Here is a 19,000-nt window from a genome sequence, read left to right on the forward strand (position 1 = left end):
GTAAGAGAGGGAGGGAGATAAGGACAGTCAAATGGGGAGACAAAGATTGATCACTGATCAAAACAATGTTGCTACCGCATCCCAGAATACTGGCTTGCTTTAGTTGCGACTTTGCGTTGATATACACAGTTGGCATCCTTCAGTAGAATGTAATTTTCAATGAAACCACCCGAAACAAGATCAGTGAACGTTTGTGAGTAACCGAGTGATCATATTTGGAAAGAGATGTTGCTGTTGAGTTTTTCGAACTGAAATTTTGGGCACTTAGAGCGCCACAAACAATGTGCCAGTCGAGGTGGAGCAGATATCTAGAAAGCTCTTCAAATCTTAGCAAAACTATCTGGATGGATAGAGAGCAATGTAGTTTCATTTTATTTTTTGTGTGAACCACCCCTTTAAAGTTCCAGTACAGTATATATATCATTGTGAAGGTACGCAGTATGAGGCGTGTCTCTCACCAGCATCTGCTGGTACTGGGCGATGGCAGCATCAGGGTCCAGCCCCTCGGCGTAGCCCAGCTCCGCTGCCCGGCGGGCCATCTCCACCCTGTAGGAGCCCGGGGGCGTCCAGCCCACGCCTCTGATCCAGTTCAGGTCTGATTTGTAGTTCACCTGGAAGCAGAGGCAGAAAGTGAGACCCCGACGGTCACGAGACCTGGGTGGAAGAGTGTGTCGGCGGAGCAGAGCGCCCCCTAGCGGGGCGGCACTTACATCGCTCTGCAGCTTGTAGGCCTGCTTGGCGTGCTTCAGGTTGAGCTGCTCCGGGTCGCAGGTGTACTGGTGCAGGTGCTGCCGGTAGCTCAGGTTGCTAGCCTGCGCCTGGCTCCTCTTGGCGTGCTGGAAGTCAGGCTGGTCGGTGTGGATCTTGTAATGGGAGCAGGTCTCCTGGAACTGCTTCTTGTACTCGTTGGAGCTCTGAAGCTTGCTCACTGCCAGCGAGTGCTTCATCTTGGGGTCATCCTCGACGGAGCGGAGTCCGATCTGGTGACCTTTGTCCTTCACAAACGCCTCCTTGTACCGGAACTGCGGTCATCACATGCACATTAATTACATTAGACTTTACATTATATTTAGCAGGCATACTTAAGCAGAGCAAATTACAATGTTTATGAACGTAAGCCCAAAGTTACATAAGCAGCAGTGACACAAACCAGGCTTAAAACACTCCCAGACCAGAGAGTTTACAAGTAACATTAATAAATTACTATTGTATGGAGTTCTGCCAACCTAGAAATCATGGCACAAAATAAATACATACAATAACAAGAGATACTACAAATACCAAATACAATCAATTACAAATAAGAGTGCAATAAACACACTATGTACAGGTTCATTACAAATATGTGTGCAATTAGCACATTGTGTACACGCTAATTATGAACAAGTGCACAATGAACATTTTGTTAACTTGTTAATTACAAAAGAGTGTGCAGTAAGCTTAAATGACAGGCACGTGGCTGTAAGCTGAACTCACGTCACTGGCGATCTCTCTGGAGGCTTTGGCTGTCTGGAAGGGGATGGCATCCAATCGCAGGTCGTACCCTGCAGACCTCACCTTGTCGCCGGACGTCTTGTACACTTTCTGTATAAGAAGAGGTGGACAACAATCCAAGGTTTCTTATCTATTGAAATTATGAATTAACCTCCCTAAGGCTTTTTTTTTTTTAAGTAAGGTTATGTCTGGTGCAATACTCTACAACACAGGACAGACTACTCACACCGCATGCATTTTAATCTTGATTGTGCTATTAGTATTTATATGCCTAGGAGATGCCTGTGTTCAGGTCAACCTCTACAGCGTACATTAAAGACATTTGAGTTTAACACCTGGCACCAGGTGAGATTCCTTTGTGGGAATCAATCAAGTGACCTTCTGCTTACAAGTCTATGTCCTTAACTACACTGCGCTATACTCTCCTTTCTGAGTTTTTTTGATAGCGCTGGTTGTTTAATCCTTTGAAGAGTGGGTTTTTTGGAATATAAGAAAAATACTAAGTCAGGGTTCTAGAACTAGCTTTCATTTACATCAACATTAGAATGTTCTGTTAAGAACATTCTAATCCAATATTGAACTCACAACAGTCAAATAAAGCAGTGTCCCTGTGTTATAAAGAGGTAATGAGTCTCACATCGCTGATGTGCCGAGCGTTTGTTCGGGCCCTGACGAAATCCGGGTGGTCTGCTGGCAGGGTGCATCTGTGCATGGCGTCCGCGTCTCCGGACTTATACAGCCTCTGGAATGCAGAAGGGCCAGGTCAGACCCGGGCCGTCACCACGTCAGAACAAAATCACAAATAGAGCAGTACTGGGTCAGAACCGGAAAAGAACCAAGTTAGTGTTTGACACCGGTGTACCTCATTGCACTGCAAGTAGCTGTTCTTGGCGTGGACCATGTCTGGAGAGTCTGCTACAGAGGTAAACTTCATACTGTCTGGATGCTGCCGATATTTCTTCTGCAAAAAAAGGAAAAATTGGAAAAAGGAAATAGGCTCAAATTCTCATAATGGCCTTCAAACACATAAATACAAATTAATTAACCTGAGCATGGTATTTACAGGATGAAACCTGGGATGCCAGGTTTTTAGGGGAGAGAGAGAGAGTGAGAGAGAGAGGGGCGGAGAGAGACAGGGAGAGAGAGAGAGGGGGAGTGAAAGAGAAAGAGAGACTCACGTCGCTGATGAGCTCTCCTGCCTTCATGGCAGATTCCAGCTGGGGAGTTCCCATCGTCATCCAGGCCACGCCCCTCATGAAGTTCAGATCTGACTTGTACAGTTTCTGTGAGGGAGGGAGGTGGGACTTGAGTGGGGAGCGGAGACCCCAAGAGTGCACCCCAACCACACTGCAAATCCCACGTAACAAACTAGTGCAAAAGCCCCTCTTCCCTCCCTCTTTATTACATCCAATCACAAGCACATGAATAAATGATTAACAGTCCCTGCGTGTTCCACCCACCTCACTCTGCAGGTTGTAGGCCTTGCGGGCCCACTGGACCTTCATGTCGTCCGGCAGGACGGTGTAGGAGTGCGCCATGGTCTTGTAGTCCTGGTCGCTGGCCAGCGCCTGGGCCCTCTTGGCCTGCAGCAGCTGGAGGCCGTCCATATGCAGGTGATACTGGCCGCTGGTGGAGAGCGAGTCCTTGCGGTACTCCTGGTCGCTCTGAAGCTTCCCCATCTGCTTGCAGTGCAGCAGCTGCGGGTCGTCAAGGATACTGCGTGCCCCGATGTGCTTCCCTCTCTCTTTCACAAAGTTGTTCTTGTACTGGTACTGTGGGGAGTGGGGGTCAACAGTCAGTTCAAGCTTTAGGAAAATAATCATCATTAGCATAATCACAATCAGCAATGAATAATGAACAATAATGAACAAATGTTATACATATAACCATAAGAATTATTATTATTATTATTATTATTATTATTATTATTATTATTATTATTATACATATGTATTTTTCTTAAAGTTCTTTCCAAAAAGTGCATAGTTTAAAAAAGGTCTGAATATAATTTTAGGAACATTGAAGCAGAAAAAATCACTTGATAAAGCACAATAAGCCTTAAAAAAGAAATGACAGACTGAGCAATATTCAGAGGCAGCCGGTCCATGAGAAAATGACTGCTGATTGGCTCAGCCAGTATGACCCTGGCAGGGGGTGGAGCTTACGTCACTAGCAATTCCTCCGGAGGTTTTCGCAGCCTGGAAGGGGATGTCCTGCATGGTGAGTTTGTATCCCTGTGCCCGCAGACTGTGCCAGGACTCCCTGTACTTAATCTGCAAAAATCACATCATATTCCACCATTTCACTCATACAACCGGCAATGCACGGTACAATCCAGTTGCGTTGGGATGTCTTCATCCTCTTCATGTCTTTTTTTTTGGCAAAAATTTACAGTGTCATATAATGCAGAAGGCAGTTCTGGTGTGCACAATGGGCCTCATTCACAAAACATTTCTTAAATTATTCTTACGTTTGTTCTTAAATATCTTCCTACATAAAAACAATATGAGATTTATGACACAGGTGCAGACCTTTGTTTTTGTGCATATCCCAGGTGTATGAGATGATGAATTCTGGCTGTTTGTGAAATTTTATGCACAATTTACAAATGCACAATTTTGTGCACAATCCTGTTCAAGTGATTTGCATAAGGATACAGCCATGAACAAATACGATAATAAAAAAAAGATGGATGTTGAAATGTTCTTGGAAACATTCTTATAATTTTATAGAAATAAAATATTCCAAAATAAATTGAATATTTTATTTCTATAAACAATATATTTGTCAAGTCATATAAGTTGAGTTCCTTAGGATTCCGCTTAACAGATGCTTAAGAGGAATTAATGTGATGCATGTAGCTTTTCTACAATAGACATAAACATTCACAGAACAAAAAACAGTTCTGATAATTTTTTTCATCAATGTTAAATCAATCAATCAGTCAAAATAAGAAACAGCTTGTGTTAGCACACTAATGATAAAGTGACTGTGACAGATAAGCTGACTGTAATGATGAGAGATATAAGTGCGCTCTGATGATAAAAGTGAATGCAGCTGATGTTACCTCGCTGAAGTTGGCAGCATTGATCTTGGCTTGTGTCAGCTCTGGACGCTGGGCGGTATTTGTGTAGTTATGCTTGGAGTTCACCCCTGCTTCTTTGTACAGGCGCTGTAAGAACAGCACTAGTTCAGAGACGGGCATGCAGGGCACCACACAGCCAATCACAGGGGCTTTGAGGCTTGTTAGCCAAACTGAGGCCCTTCGGTCAAAAATTGAGGCCTCATTTGCGCAGCTGAGGATTGTAATTCAAACTGGAGTTTGCAAGCAAAACGGAGCCATAGTGAAGCTGAGACTCATCAACTGACGCTGACAATCTCACCTCGTTAGAGATTTTGTTGCTGAATTTAGCATGGACAATGTCCGGAGAGTCAGCCACGGCTGTGTGCTTGAAGGAGTACGGCTGCTGGCGGTATTTTTTCTGTTGTACAAAAACAGGCAGGGAGAGAAGGATTGTGGGAAAGAGAGATAGTCAGAGCGATAGTCAGATGCATAGCAGCACAGTTTGTCACCTCAGGCCTCAACAATATGTACAGAAAATCTAAACTGCTGACCAACAACACCTACCAACACTTTCAGTATTATGAAAGCTACCAAAAATAACAACATGGGTGTTTTTCAGAGTGACCTACAATGATGTCTATGTTGTCTATCAGTCTACATGGATTTAACCACTGCTCTAACCAACGGAACAATGCACTTTCACTAGTGCTCTGTCAGTCTAACCAACACAGTTTTACTGATGCTCTTAAGTCTACACAACACATGCTCACAAATACTTTTGAGCAGGGATCTGCATGCTGGTGTCATATGATGTCATAAACAGGCCAGGAGCAGATGCAGATGACCAATCAGTGAGCTCACCTCACTGAGGAGCTCAGTGGCTCGCTTGGACCCCTCAATCTGCACCGCCCCAGTGCTGATCCAGGCCACGCCCCTCAGGAAGTTCAGATCGGACCTGTAGAGTTTCTGTGGTGCAAAAAAAAAAACACTAATTACTCATACCATACACGCTTTGTTCAATACTCCTTCCATACACATTTCTGAGTACTCATACTCTCATACTCATGTCTTGTGTACACACTGCATACACACTGGGCAATAGTCACGCTTTACACACTTTACACACTCCATACACACTCTCTGCTCACACCACACTGATGCCATACATACACTGTAACCACTCTACCATGTTAGACATGATTAAATTGAAAGGATTCTGACTGTGGATGGATGTGGTTGTAGATTATTTAAGTCACAAAGCTTATTATTAAGATTCAGGCCCTGACTTCTGCATACAGAAGATCTCTTGAGGATCTATTTATGGTGCAAACAGCTCTAGACATTTTTATATGAATACCTCCATGGAACTACAGTATTCAAAATCACATGAGGGAACACAACTGTGGTATAGTACGGCAATGTTGCTTTTCTTACAACACAGGAAGATAATGTCTCATATGTATGTAAAGAATGATAAAATGGCAAATTTTATTATTTTAACTACCTGAAAGTAATCCTCCTCTTCCCCCTCTGCCGTAAAGTATCACATTTTATTTCAAGAGCAAAGTTAAAAATACTTGATGACCTGGAAAAGGCCCACGACCCCCTCTCTCCTGTTATTACTGTGGTTATATCCACACACACTCTTTTGGATATGTCGGCACCAGCATTCATGTTACATATTGCACATTTCCTATTTTGAATTAAAAGAACAGTGCAGTAAATGAGTGAATAAATGCATTCGGTAATTAAGGAAAGGGACAATGATGGTGAAGCTCTGAAATAAAAATAAAAGGATAATAAAATAAATGAGAATTTCTGTGGCGAGTGAATGAATGCATGAATTATAAAATAGGTTTCTGTGAGTGACGGAATTAGTAGATGAGAGAATGAACGTGTGAATGAGCAAATGAAAGGGCGGCGGGCTGCACCTCGCTCTGCAGGGCGTAGGCCCTCTTGGCAGCCTGGACCTTGAGGTCGTCGGGCAGGGTGGTGTAGCTGTGCAGGACACCCTTGTACTCCTGGTCGCTGATGAGTGACTGGGCCTTCTTGGCGTGGGCCACCTCCAGCATGTCCATGGGCAGGTGGAACTGAGAGTGCACCTTCACCGAGTCCTTCTTGTACTGAATCTGCGTTCAACACCACATGTGCAGCAGGGAGTACAATGAGTAAGCTGGTCTAAAGGTCGCAGGTTTGATTTCCAGGTAGGACACTGCTGTTGTACCCTTGAGCAAGGTACTTAACCCGCATTGCTTCAGTATATATCCAGCTGTATAAATGGATGCAATGTAAATGCTATGTAAAGTTGTCTGGATAAGAGCATCTGTTAAATGCCTGTAATGTAATGAACTGTAATGGGAGAGCTTGTACAAGGGTCAGTAAGGAGTTTCAAAAAAGACTAGGCTGTTATGCTCAAATTCAGTCATTTTTGTCCTTAATATCCAAACTGCAGCTGAGCTAAATTTATAACGCTGTGCGAAAAATAAAACTGAGAGGCTGAACTTTAGCTGATCCTGACTGTGCCATTTGAAACACAGGAATTGCAGGCTGCATAAACAAAATGTACCTCATCTAATGAGAGTAACTGAGGCTGAGCTACCAGGAACCTAATATTTTTAGATGTTCCTCTAATGAGATGGAATTTTGTCTGTTGAAGTATTTCTAATGCTTTCCACATAGGGCAGAAAAAACATGTCAACCATAGAGGGTATATAGTTCAGTGGTGTCAACTCTTCAGGTAATGGAAGCAGTCATACTGTTCTCCTGACACCAGAGGGTGATATTGCCCTGTGTAGTCTCTCTCTCTCTTTCTCTCTCTCTCTCTCTCTCTCTCTAGGACCTGATTCAATGTGAACCCAATGTGAATGACTTGAAAAAATTACAATGTCCTTGGAAAGTTGCCGGACAACCCACCATTTCACAATTTCAAATGAAATAATTTTTCACTGTCGAGCATAACTGTAAATAAGATGCAATCGTGTTTGTGGATTTATGTAACCATTCAGGGGAGCCTGGGTTCGCACTCACGGCCATGCCAGAAGTACTTACATCACTCTGGAGCTGGCTGGCGTGGACGGAGTGCGCCATGTTTATATCGTCCTCCAGTCCCTTCAGCCCGATCATGCGGCCCTTCATCTTCTCAAAGTCCTCTTTGTACTTGTGCTGAAGAGGAAAAAGCACAGAACCCAGGGGAGAGAGTGAAGATTAATGGCCTTTTTTCTCTACTCACATACATTGGTGGGGGGTTTACCTGTCAGAGGGAATTAAAGTGGTCATTGCCATATGGGTCATGGGAAAGAGACAGGCATTCATGACAAAGAGGGAAATTGTCCAATGTCTCCTAATGTTAAGATAGACAGGGGAGTCGGGTTTGGGCAGGGATGACGAACATTGTACCTAACATTAGCCAGTCATATTTTATCCTCCCCGTCATAATGATATGGTTTTGCACAGATTTAGGAGCAGTAGCTGTGAGAAACTGAGGGACACACAGACTCACATCACTGAGGATGTCTCCAGAGGCCTTGGCTGCCTGGAAGGGGATGGCATCCAGCCGTAGTTTATACCCAGAGTCTCGGAGTTTAGTCCAAGACTGCTTGTAGTGCGACTGCGGGGGGGGGGAAAGATCTAAAATGTATTACATCATCATGGGCAAGATTACACAATTATGGGCAGGTAAGATCCTTGTGGCCATATTTAAAAAGAATGTAGCCTACTGAAGCAGATCATTAATTGCCTATCATAGCTACATTTGTTGACTGTAAGGGGCAGGGTTTCCCAGAATCCTTCATGCGCCTACAAAACCGCAGGGGAAAATTTACTGGCTGCTCGAGGAAGAAGAAATTCCTGTTTTACCCATGTTTGCACACACAGATTAGTTATATGATATGATCTGCAGTGGCAGGTATCCCACAATGCAATATTCCAGAGAGAAGGGAGTAGAGAAGGGGAGAAATGCAGAAGAAATCGAGGAGCGAAGGAAGTATAGAGGAGGATAGAGCCAGGAAAGAGAGGAGGTGGGAGAGGAGGAGAGGAGAGGGGAAAAGAATAGAAAAGATGGGAGAAGACGGGAATGTCTGACCTCGCTGATGTTCATGGCATTGAGTCTGGCCTGGACATGTTCTGGCAGGTCTCCCGTCAAGGTGTAGCTGTGCTTCAGGTTCTCGCCCTGCTCCCGGTAAAGCCTCTGAAATAATTAGTTTGGTGGAGGTCACATTATGTCTTACTATTCTCATGTTCTTATTTTCTGTGATTACATTCTGGCACTAACTTGAGAGGCACCACCAAGACCTATGTGCAGGTTATATGTCAGACCACATGCACCTATGGTCTTCTGGGCTAGTCTTTTTAAATGGGCTAATAAACGACGTACACTTCCTGTTCTGATGAAGGCTTGATAGCCGAAACGTTAACTGTGTGGCATCAAAGCTATTATTTTTTGGAGCACTATACCAAGTATGCGTGTCTCACTTTGTTCAATTTTTAACACTCCTTTGACACTGCACCTTAGCTATTGGACAGGTGTGCGTGCATTTCTTCGAACATTACAACAGTTTCTGAAACAGCCATAGATGTGGATCATCACAGCCACACCCACTTTACCCAACTGCCACAGCCAATGCTCACATTTACACAGATAGAGCATACAATAACCACATGATCACTCACATTACACACATATAGAACACGGTCACCGTGACAGCTTTCACTTTACACATATACAGGACACAATCACCACTACAACATTCACATTACACACATACAGAACACAGTCATGATGACAGCCCTCATATTACATACAACAAAACAAAATCATGTCGACAACACCCTATTGCTTATGCACAGAACACAGTTATAACAGGCCAGCAACAATAGGCAGTGCTGATGCAAAGACAGCTGGAGGATAATTGGCTAGCAGCCATTACCATCACATTTAAATTGAATTGTGTAGTGTGTGCTTCATATGCAATTTATAGCTCTTTGCTGTCTTTATTAATAGTATACCATTACTGTACAGTTTGATTGTCGTTTATGTTTTATGTTTCATGCTGGTGGAAACATAATGGAAGGATTAATGCGGCACTTCTATTCAAGGATTGGTGGCCATTTCCATCATAACCGGATTTAAAGCCCAGATTTAAGACAATCTATTTCAGAAACACTGAACTGTTGCTGTATCCAGTCGAGAATGGATAATGACTATAAATAGAAGCATGATGCCTGTTTCTTACGTCTGTGGCCTGCTTGTTGCTGAGCTTGGCTTGGACCATCTCTGGAGTGTTCTCTACGCTGGTGAACTTCAGATCACACGCCTGCTGCCGATACTTTTTCTGAAAAGACATTTAAAAAATAAACTGCCTGAGTGTATCTTAGACAATTAGGAGACATACAGTACATACTCTATGTATCCTGCATGTTTGTAAAGATGTGCCTAAATCATATACATGAACATGCTAAATTTATATACATGGTATATATAGTTTATATCTTGAAAAGAAAATCTTCCACCTTATATTACCAATACAAATAGGTACAGACAAGTCTGTATGCCAGTGAATAAGCATCAATGTGAATTAATTATCATATACAAAACACACAACAGTAATTATTTCAGAGTACACATGATGCCTAACAGTTATCCTTAAGAGCTGGTGTCTCCAACACTGGTTCTAGGGAACCACAGGGTGGTTTTTAATTTCACTTTATAACAAGCAGCCAATTTAGAGCCAAGACACCATGTAAAATGTGTAAACTGGCAGTCAGCTGTTCTAATGGATGAAATAAGTTCTGATTAACAATGAAACCAGAACATCCTTTGGCTCTCCAGGACCAAAACCCTATTTAAAGGAACATGTCTACAGTACAACAAATGAATGTGCTAGCAGAGCCTAACAATGCTTTTTCAGAGCTGTGTTATGCTATGAGATTTCCCTTAGCTCAGAGTGTCCAGGTACTAAGTGGTAGATGTGGGACACATCCAGGTTCTAGGACACAAATTTAAGAGGAAACAGCTGTTTTTGAGTATACAGTTGTGTTTACAGCATCAGGCCATGGAGAAAGATTCAGCTGTTGCTGAGCAGATCAGAGTACTGTCCAAATAACACAGTACATACATATGTTGACTAAAGGAAGTTCAGGGAAACCTAAAACTGAAAGTAATATTTCTCATATTTGGTATTTCCCCAAAGAGGGTGATTTATGTGATGTTCTGACAGCACGGTTGCTGTTGGGGAGGTGCAGGGGCATTCTTGAAGGCCTTGAAATACTGCACAGCATGTATATTTGGGGCAGAAACCTTACCCCAGTCCATGTCACAGGATATTTACAGAGGTCTATTTAAACTGAGAGTACATGATCTTCTAATAATGACTGCACAGACTTAGAGATGTAGGGAGGCCATTTTATAGAAAGACAATTTTTCATATGTACAGCAATCGCTGATCAGACTTTAAAAATGTCCACGCTTCTGCTTTCTATCAAATTTGGGAGAGACAGTGTGGCCAACGCTGAAAATGCACAGTTTCTGTAACTACAGTACAGCCTTCGGGATCATGAATGTCATACTGCAGCTGCTCCTAAGCAAAACAAATATATGATGAATTATGCCATTGTGCATATGATCCAAATACCCATGGCGTAAACTCCAGCTCCAGATCATCAAGTAACCCCAAATCTGGACCAGAATCCTAAGTACCTCACAGTTACTTATGGCTGATAAGGTACCCATTAAACAGTCAGAAATGATACAGTATCTCCTGAAAAGAATTGACCTCTATAACTGGGGTTTAACTAGGTCTGCAAAGTTAGTCAGAGGTCAAAGATCAGTACATGTGAGAGGAATCTTTCAGCTCTTCTTTTATTGCCATTAGAACTGAGTGTGTGAGTGCATAGTGCAGTCTATGAATAAGTAGCTGTGGTTTTATCTGTATTTATGTGAGACATATTTTTACATATTTATTTTTCTTTTTTATTTATTTTTATAATTCAAAATTTCTATTATATTTACTATCAGAGAAAACATGACCTTACCAAACCATCACCGCCTTGCGCCTATACGATGTCGCAGTGTGACCACATCGTGACTACTATGCGAATGCGGTGTGACCACAGTGTGGCCACACAGTGACCGTGGTGTGACCAAACTGTGACCCCACTGTGACCCCAGTTTACCTCGCTGATGAGATCTCCGGCCTTCTTGGCCTGCTTTACATCCATGGATCCAGCCGTCATCCAGCCCACACCCTTCATCCAGTTGAGATCAGACCTGTATTTTTTCTGATTACACAGAAGCAGCAAAAAAGGTTACCATCACATTACCTAATTTGGCTTGATATCAAACAAAACATACAACCTGCTAACCAGGAAAAAGTAATAATTCTTTATGATAAGTTCTCACAATCATTACACATGTTTGTGTAAATCATACCCAAATCACTCATACAATACTGCATGCTTAATTATTCATATAATCATATTTTTTGCTCATGATGTTATTTTCACAAGGTAAATAGACATTGATTTCAACAGCTCAATGGCAAAGAATTTTTCTCCTTCAAATTCTGGTCACTTTTTAATTATTTAGTGTCAATAATCAAAAGTGAAAAAGAACGCGTAAAAGGCTCTCATTCTAGTCACCCACAGAGCAGTGGGACAGAGCGGCGTTTAGTTCAACTGAAGGGCTCTTCCGGACTAACCTCGCTCTGCAGGCTGTAGGCCTTCTTGGCCCACTCCACCTTCATGTCGCTGGGCAGGCAGGTGTAGTCGTGGAGGAAGGTCTTGTAGGTGGTGTCCGTGGCCAGGTCCTGGGCCTTCCTGGCGTGGGTGAGGTTCAGCATATCCAGCGAGGCGCTATAACGGGTCTTGGCATCCTCATACCCCTTCCTGTACTCCCTGTCGCTCTGCAGGTGAGTGGCGTGGGCAGAGTGGGCCATCTGGGAGTCATCGGTGACCGTTTTCACCCCGATCATCTTCCCCTTGGTCTTCTCATAGCTCTCTCTGTACTTGATCTGGGGGTGAAGGGATGCACAGGCATGGGTATAGAACTGTGGGTAATGCGGGTCTTATGTACAAAAGTATCCCCCTTTGGCTTAACAGAGGCGGAAATTATTCATAAATACATGCTGAGTCATTCAATGCCAGAATTGCTTGACAACAAAAATTGAACACGCCCTCTGAAGTATATTTTCTACTATATTTTAAGTAGGCAATTTCATTGTACGGAGACAAACATTTAAAAAACTCCAATGTAACTTAAAAATCGTTCATTCGGAATGGCCCAATTCTACAAATTTAAATAGTAAATTGTTCTGAGAAAGAGAGGTCTATTTGCAGCTCATTCAAACAATTTTGTATGCTCGGTGGTTCCATCTTTAAGTCCTTATTGCTGCACCAAATTAAAATGAATCCATTGTAAAATGACAGGGAAGTTTCCACTTAATGTTACTGAATCAGTGCTTGGTCAACTTCGAAAACAGGTGTGATCAAAACCAGCCTTTTACTTTATTTGTGCATTCCGAGATAATTTGACACAAAGATTGTTTTTGTGCTTAGAGGACTGAGATGAAGAGCAGCCACATGCAAGCTAATGCAGCAGAGAAGAAGAAACATCATGATCTTTGCTCATAAAATATCTTTCGAAGGCTGATTTGATGGCCAAAACATTATGTTTCACGACAAAAACGTGACATATTTTTGTACTTCTGAACTGCGCTCACTAATTGTTTGGGCATGGTTGGGACTTGATTTGCATTAATACCTTAAAGAACCAGTCACTAATTGTGTGTTATATGTATATACTGTACTGTATGTATCTATGTATTCATGTATCTATGTATTTATGTGAGGCTGCAAGGCAAAAAATGTGAAAACAAATTTCCCCTGAGGGGACAATAAAGTATTGTATTGTATTGTATTGTATTGTAATTTGGCGTGGATAGCATTGGCAGCTGTTGCACACCATTCAACACAAACTGCTGTCTGTATTTTTTCCCCTCGGACTCTGATTTGTACAGGAAGTAAGACACTCACATCGCTTGCAAGATCCCTCTTGGCTTTGGCGGTGAAGATGGACAGAGCATCCAGGCGCAGTTCAAAGCCCTTCTCCCTCTGCTTCTCCCAGCTGCTTCGGTACAATTTCTGGAAAAGCAGAAAGAAAGGATTGTGAACAAAAGAGAAATCAGTCACACAGGGCTTCATATCACCATATGGTATGGCTTCAGGAAAACAATTCATTAGCTCAATTGATTCACTAGTCTGAATCCTGGACCAGTGCTTCAAGGTATTTCATTGTGTACCCTGACTCAGATCTAATAATGTTCTGTGTGCCCATGGCAACAAAGTAGAATGTAAGCTGAATAAATTCATCAGACAGTGAGGCAATGTGAGGGCACTGGAGTGGGAACCTATATCCCAGTGTGATGCCATGTGAGGATAGCTTTACTGCTTAGTATAGTGGGGCTTAAAAGAAGCAGCTATGACAGGATTAACTTTCCATCAAAGCTGACTGTATGTAAACTGTCAGTCATTCCTGGGTATTATTCTTCCATACAGTGATATGTTTGTGATGAAAGAGAAGAAAAAGAAAACAGAATAGATTTTGCCAGTACGGTCCAACAGCAAAGTGAGTTTGCTTCAGCGTTACTCCACTTTACCGAGGGGTTTTATAAGAGTCCTGTCGTGACTTTAAATGGCTATCCTGAGTAGGCAAGACTTCAGACATTCCTATGACTGCACAGCAGTCTGGTAATGTTGTGAGCAAGTTTGAAGAGTGTTGTGCAAATCTTTAGCGATCATATTGCTCATTAGCATGGTAATAATGTAAGTTAGGAGAGCTCTGTGGGAATGTTCAGCCATGACCCTGCTCAGCAGCATGGTAGCATTGTGGGAATGTTCATAAAACTTTTAATCTATACTACCATCAGTATGTTTGGAAAGCTCTGTGGGAATGTTTGTAACATTGCATGAAGGTTGTGACAGCACTATGAGAACGTTCCTAAAGCTGTGAGGAGGTTCGGGGACAGTTGTGGGAATATTAACAACACTGAGCGCAAGATTAGGAGAGCATCAAGAGAATGTTCGGTACGTACTGCACTGAGCAGCTCGGCGTTGGCCTTCGCCTGTTTGAAGAGAGGTTCATCTTTGCTCATGGTGTACTGGTGTTTTGTCTCCTCAGTGCCCGACTTGTACGCCACCTGCAGGGACAGCAACTCCAGTTAGATCAAAGCTTTCAGCTTGGCTAAATGGCATGTTTTCAGTCTACCTGATAAAGCTGAAGTTCCAAGCATTGTGACATGCAGGCTGTGTGGATTTTTCGATAAACCTATAAATTGAGGGGCACTGAGACAGAAATAATGACAAGCAGTTAAAGTTTTTTTTTTTAAACTTGCAGCGTTTAACCTTGGGTCAGTGTTTAACCTTGCAACAGTGTTTAACCATTGGACAGCGTTGTACACAGACTGTATGAATTGCAGGGACTGTACTTCACCTACAATTGTGTTCACTCACCCCACTCTGAAGCTCCTGACTCTTCTTTGCGTGTTTGATAGACAGCGTATCTGCCACCTGCGTAAACTTCACACTGTCCGCCTTCTGCCTGTATTTTTTCTGCAAGGACACACACCAAACACTAGTGGCATCGCTGAGAAAAACAACAGGTATTACTACCATCGCTGAGAACAGTACACACATCTGTCATCACTGAGAGATACACCACACAAGTCACTTAGAGACACATCACACTATGCTGTCACTACTGACAATCCATGCGCTATGTCATCATTTTTGAGAGACACATTGCACATTATACCATCGCAAAGAACAATAACACACTTTTGTCATCGCTGAGACACACACACACTCACTGGGAGACACACTATATGCTACTGTCATAACTGAGTGACACTCCACTTTACTATCATTGATGAGTTAGACAGTTTACACAGTTTCCATTTGAACATGTCCATGCGCTATAACTGGATTACAGAAATGACTACTTCCTGTCATTATTATCATTATTATGTGATCATATTATGTGCAGTTGAGGCCAAAAGTTTACATACACCTAGGCTAAAGACATTCGAAACTCAATTTTTCACAACTCCACACATTTCATGTTACTGAGTTTGAATATCTTTAGCCTAGGTGTATGTAAACTTTTGGCCTCAAATGTAGCCATTGAATATCATTGTAATTTGCATCACTCGTAGATCCAGGTCTCACCTCGCTCAGTAAATCTCCAGCCTTCTTGGCCTGGGTCACATCCAGACAGCCGTCAGCCTCCCACCCCACACCTTTCATCCAGGTAAGATCAGATCTGTACTGATTCTATCCTCCGACAGGAATCGAGGGAGAGCGACAAAAAAGAGTGGGAAAGAGGGAGCAGGAGAAGTGGGGGAGTCAGTTCTCTCATATGCAGGAGGTGGAACACTTTGGTGTGTCCACACTCTGTTTACCACGTGACCATGTGTAGCTAGGGTCTGAACACAGTGACTACCATGTGACCATGTGCAGCTAGGGTCTGAACACAATGTTTACCATGTGCAGCTAGGTTCTGAAGACAGTGTTTACCATGTGCAGCTAGGTACTGAACACAGCAGTTACCATGTGCGCAGTCAGGGTTTGAACACAACACTCACTGTGTGCATAGGCAGGGTTTGAACACAATATTCACTTTGTGCAAAGTCTGGGTTTAAGCAAAGTATTTACTGTGTGAAAAGCCAGATTCTGAACACGGCATTCACTGTGCTTTTTCCTTCTCACCTCGCTCTGCAGGTTATAGGCTTTCTTGGCTTGTTGGACCTTGATGTCATCCGGCAGGATAGTGTAGTCATGAAGCTTCTTCCTGTAGTCTAGGTCGCTGGCCAGAGCCTGTGCCTTCTTAGCATGGCTCAGATTGACCATGTCCAAGGGTAGGTGGAAATTAGCCTGCTTCTCTTTGGAGCCTTTTTTGTACTCAATCTATGGAGAGAGGCGGAGAGGACACCACTGTATGAGATAACTGGGAGAATCACTCTTAAAGAACACACAAGCACACACAGAGTTGAGGAAAATACATTTTAATTTTCCTTTGATTGATTAAATTGCCGTTTTTGATAGAATAGGAAATGAGATGAACCGATTACGTGGAAATGGCAAACAACATCAATTTTGTGTTAATCTGTCTCATTTGTGCAATCCCAGTGAAGGGATGGGAGTTGAGGGCTTGTTTTGGCACCTTCACTCGGTTGGCACCCCCCACCCCCCCAACCCACCCCTCACCTCGCTGCTCAGTTTGGCCACCTGGAGAGAGTGCAGGGTCTTGGAATCACTCACGTTGAACCCCACGACCTTGTCTTTGTTCTTCATGAATAATTCTTTGTACTTAATCTGTGTTCGACAGTAGAAATTACACTCAATATGTGCCTGACTCATCAGAACCAGGGGACTGGTTCATCACACAGAGTTAGTAGTAAACTTCCACAAACCATAAACTGACTGATTTTGGGGGTGATGAATGTGAATGTCATCATCACACAGCCAGCTTCATCTCTACTGTAATGGACTGGATTTCCCAGATGTATTATTATATGTATTCATTGATTTATTCATTCATTCCTACATTTGTCTCACTCATTTGTCTGAGTTAGTACTTGAAATGACTGCCATTCGACAGTACATTTTGCACTGATGTAAAAAGTGGAATATTACATTTTGACCACTAGGGAAATTTCTGAGCACAGCACTTACATCACTGGCCAGGTCTCTGGATGCTTTGGCCGCTTTGACGGTCAGGGTATCAGCACCAATATCACAAGACTTGGATTTGGTCTTCTCCCAGTCCTCCTTGTATTTTATCTGTTCAGAGAAGATAGGACATATGAAGAGAATGATAGAGATTTTTTTAAGATTCAGCATTTCTCTATAAAGGGAAATGCCACTCTCCGTTCACACTGGCCCTGAGATGTGTTTTGCAAAGCTCATCTGTGCAGGATTGATCTAAACAGGCAAGTTTAAACAAAGGCGGCAGTGTACTATAATGGCTAAGGAGTTGGTCTTGTAACCTAAAGGTAACAGGTTCGATTCCCCGGTAGGACACTGCCGTTGTACCCTTGAGCAAGGTGCATTGCTCCAGTATGGATCCAGCTGCATAATTGGATACAATGTAAGTCACTCTGGATAAGAGCGTCTGCTAAATGCCTGTAAACTAAACTAAACTATGTAAACTATTATGGGCCTTATGACACATTTATTTCACAGCCTGGATAGAGTCTTGCATTAAATATTTGTTATGAGCAGATAAACTCGGATGTGGAGGTAAAGGTGGAGCTCCTGTATGGCGGTAAGGGTGGAGGTCCCTTAGGGAGGTGACAGTAGAGTTCTGGTGGGAAGGTGTGGTTGGAGCTGCTGTAGGAAGGTAAGCGTGGAGCTCCTGTGTGGAGGTAAGGGTGGAGCTCCCGTAGGGAGGTGAGGATGGCGCTCCCGTGTGGAGGTTAGGGTGGGGCCCCTGTGTGGAGGTGAGGATGGGGCTCCAGTGTGGAGGTTAGGGTGGAGCTCCTGTGTGGAGGTGAGGGTGGACCTCCCGTAGGGAGGTGAGGATGGCGCTCCCGTGTGGAGGTTAGGGTGGGGCTCCAGTGTGGAGGTTAGGGTGGAGCTCCTGTGTGGAGGTGAGGGTGGAGCCCCTGTGTGGAGGTAAGGGTGGAGCTCCCGTAGGGAGGTGAGGGTGACGCTCCTGTGTGGAGGTTAGGGTGGGGCCCCTGTGTGGAGGTGAGGGTGGAGCTCCCGTAGGGAGGTGAGGATGGCGCTCCCGTGTGGAGGTTAGGGTGGGGCTCCTGTGTGGAGGTGAGGGTGGAGCTCCTGTTCGGAGCAATTCCTGTAAGGAGAGAGCTGGATGCTTACATCGCTGTAGAGCTCAGCATTAGCCTTGGCATTCTTGATCTGAGGGAGATCCTGGGACAGGGTGTACTGCGACTTTGTCTTCTCGTAGTTTGCCCGATAGTTCAGCTGGGGGATGTGGGACAGACATTACGGAACGTTGCATCAGTTTTGTAGGGCACTACCTCAGAGTAGTAAAGCAGTGAATCTGCCATTAAAACATGCCCCTGTGCCCTTCTTCTCAAAACAAAACAAAATCTCTTCAACAGCTGACTGATCAAAACAGAAAAAGCCAAGAGGATTCGGAATAATTATATTTTAGATGTAAAATTTTAGAAAATGCAGCAGTGGCTTACTTGAAATACATGGAAAAAAGCACAAAGCTTTTGTACGTTACATCTTTGGCTGCATGCTTATATCTTAGCACTACAGGTTCCCAGGTTGATGCTTTATCACTGATGTATTTCTTGTTACCGCATTCTGCACCCATAATGCATTTGATCAGAATGAATGAAACAAGGAATTCATCCAAACTGTAAAATGAGATCATTTCATTTAAACGGCTATTAAAACAGCAAATGCGAGTTCTGTTTT

At 43.3% G+C, this 19,000-nt stretch overlaps 1 protein-coding gene across 2 annotated transcripts in view; it reads right to left on the bottom strand.

Moving 5' to 3' along the window:
* The window catches only part of nrap (nebulin-related anchoring protein), a 31,984-nt gene that overhangs the window by 890 nt on the left and 12,094 nt on the right, over positions 1 to 19,000 (bottom strand). For both annotated transcript variants that reach the window (XM_064321230.1, XM_064321231.1), the window contains 26 exons: positions 18,431 to 18,535; positions 17,282 to 17,389; positions 16,814 to 16,921; positions 16,316 to 16,513; positions 15,776 to 15,880; positions 15,062 to 15,160; positions 14,644 to 14,748; positions 13,586 to 13,693; positions 12,253 to 12,564; positions 11,729 to 11,833; positions 9,790 to 9,888; positions 8,640 to 8,744; positions 8,058 to 8,165; positions 7,607 to 7,720; positions 6,490 to 6,687; positions 5,420 to 5,524; positions 4,878 to 4,976; positions 4,562 to 4,666; positions 3,660 to 3,767; positions 2,955 to 3,266; positions 2,673 to 2,777; positions 2,357 to 2,455; positions 2,132 to 2,236; positions 1,477 to 1,584; positions 711 to 1,022; positions 459 to 611 (listed from right to left, as the gene is read on the bottom strand). In XM_064321230.1, the coding sequence (XP_064177300.1) occupies positions 459 to 611; positions 711 to 1,022; positions 1,477 to 1,584; positions 2,132 to 2,236; positions 2,357 to 2,455; positions 2,673 to 2,777; positions 2,955 to 3,266; positions 3,660 to 3,767; positions 4,562 to 4,666; positions 4,878 to 4,976; positions 5,420 to 5,524; positions 6,490 to 6,687; positions 7,607 to 7,720; positions 8,058 to 8,165; positions 8,640 to 8,744; positions 9,790 to 9,888; positions 11,729 to 11,833; positions 12,253 to 12,564; positions 13,586 to 13,693; positions 14,644 to 14,748; positions 15,062 to 15,160; positions 15,776 to 15,880; positions 16,316 to 16,513; positions 16,814 to 16,921; positions 17,282 to 17,389; positions 18,431 to 18,535 (3,588 nt within the window). The remainder of the gene's footprint in view (positions 1 to 458; positions 612 to 710; positions 1,023 to 1,476; positions 1,585 to 2,131; positions 2,237 to 2,356; positions 2,456 to 2,672; positions 2,778 to 2,954; positions 3,267 to 3,659; positions 3,768 to 4,561; positions 4,667 to 4,877; positions 4,977 to 5,419; positions 5,525 to 6,489; positions 6,688 to 7,606; positions 7,721 to 8,057; positions 8,166 to 8,639; positions 8,745 to 9,789; positions 9,889 to 11,728; positions 11,834 to 12,252; positions 12,565 to 13,585; positions 13,694 to 14,643; positions 14,749 to 15,061; positions 15,161 to 15,775; positions 15,881 to 16,315; positions 16,514 to 16,813; positions 16,922 to 17,281; positions 17,390 to 18,430; positions 18,536 to 19,000) is intronic.

Source organism: Anguilla rostrata, chromosome 2, assembly GCF_018555375.3.
Source record: "Anguilla rostrata isolate EN2019 chromosome 2, ASM1855537v3, whole genome shotgun sequence".
Taxonomy (NCBI): Eukaryota; Metazoa; Chordata; class Actinopteri; order Anguilliformes; family Anguillidae; genus Anguilla; species Anguilla rostrata.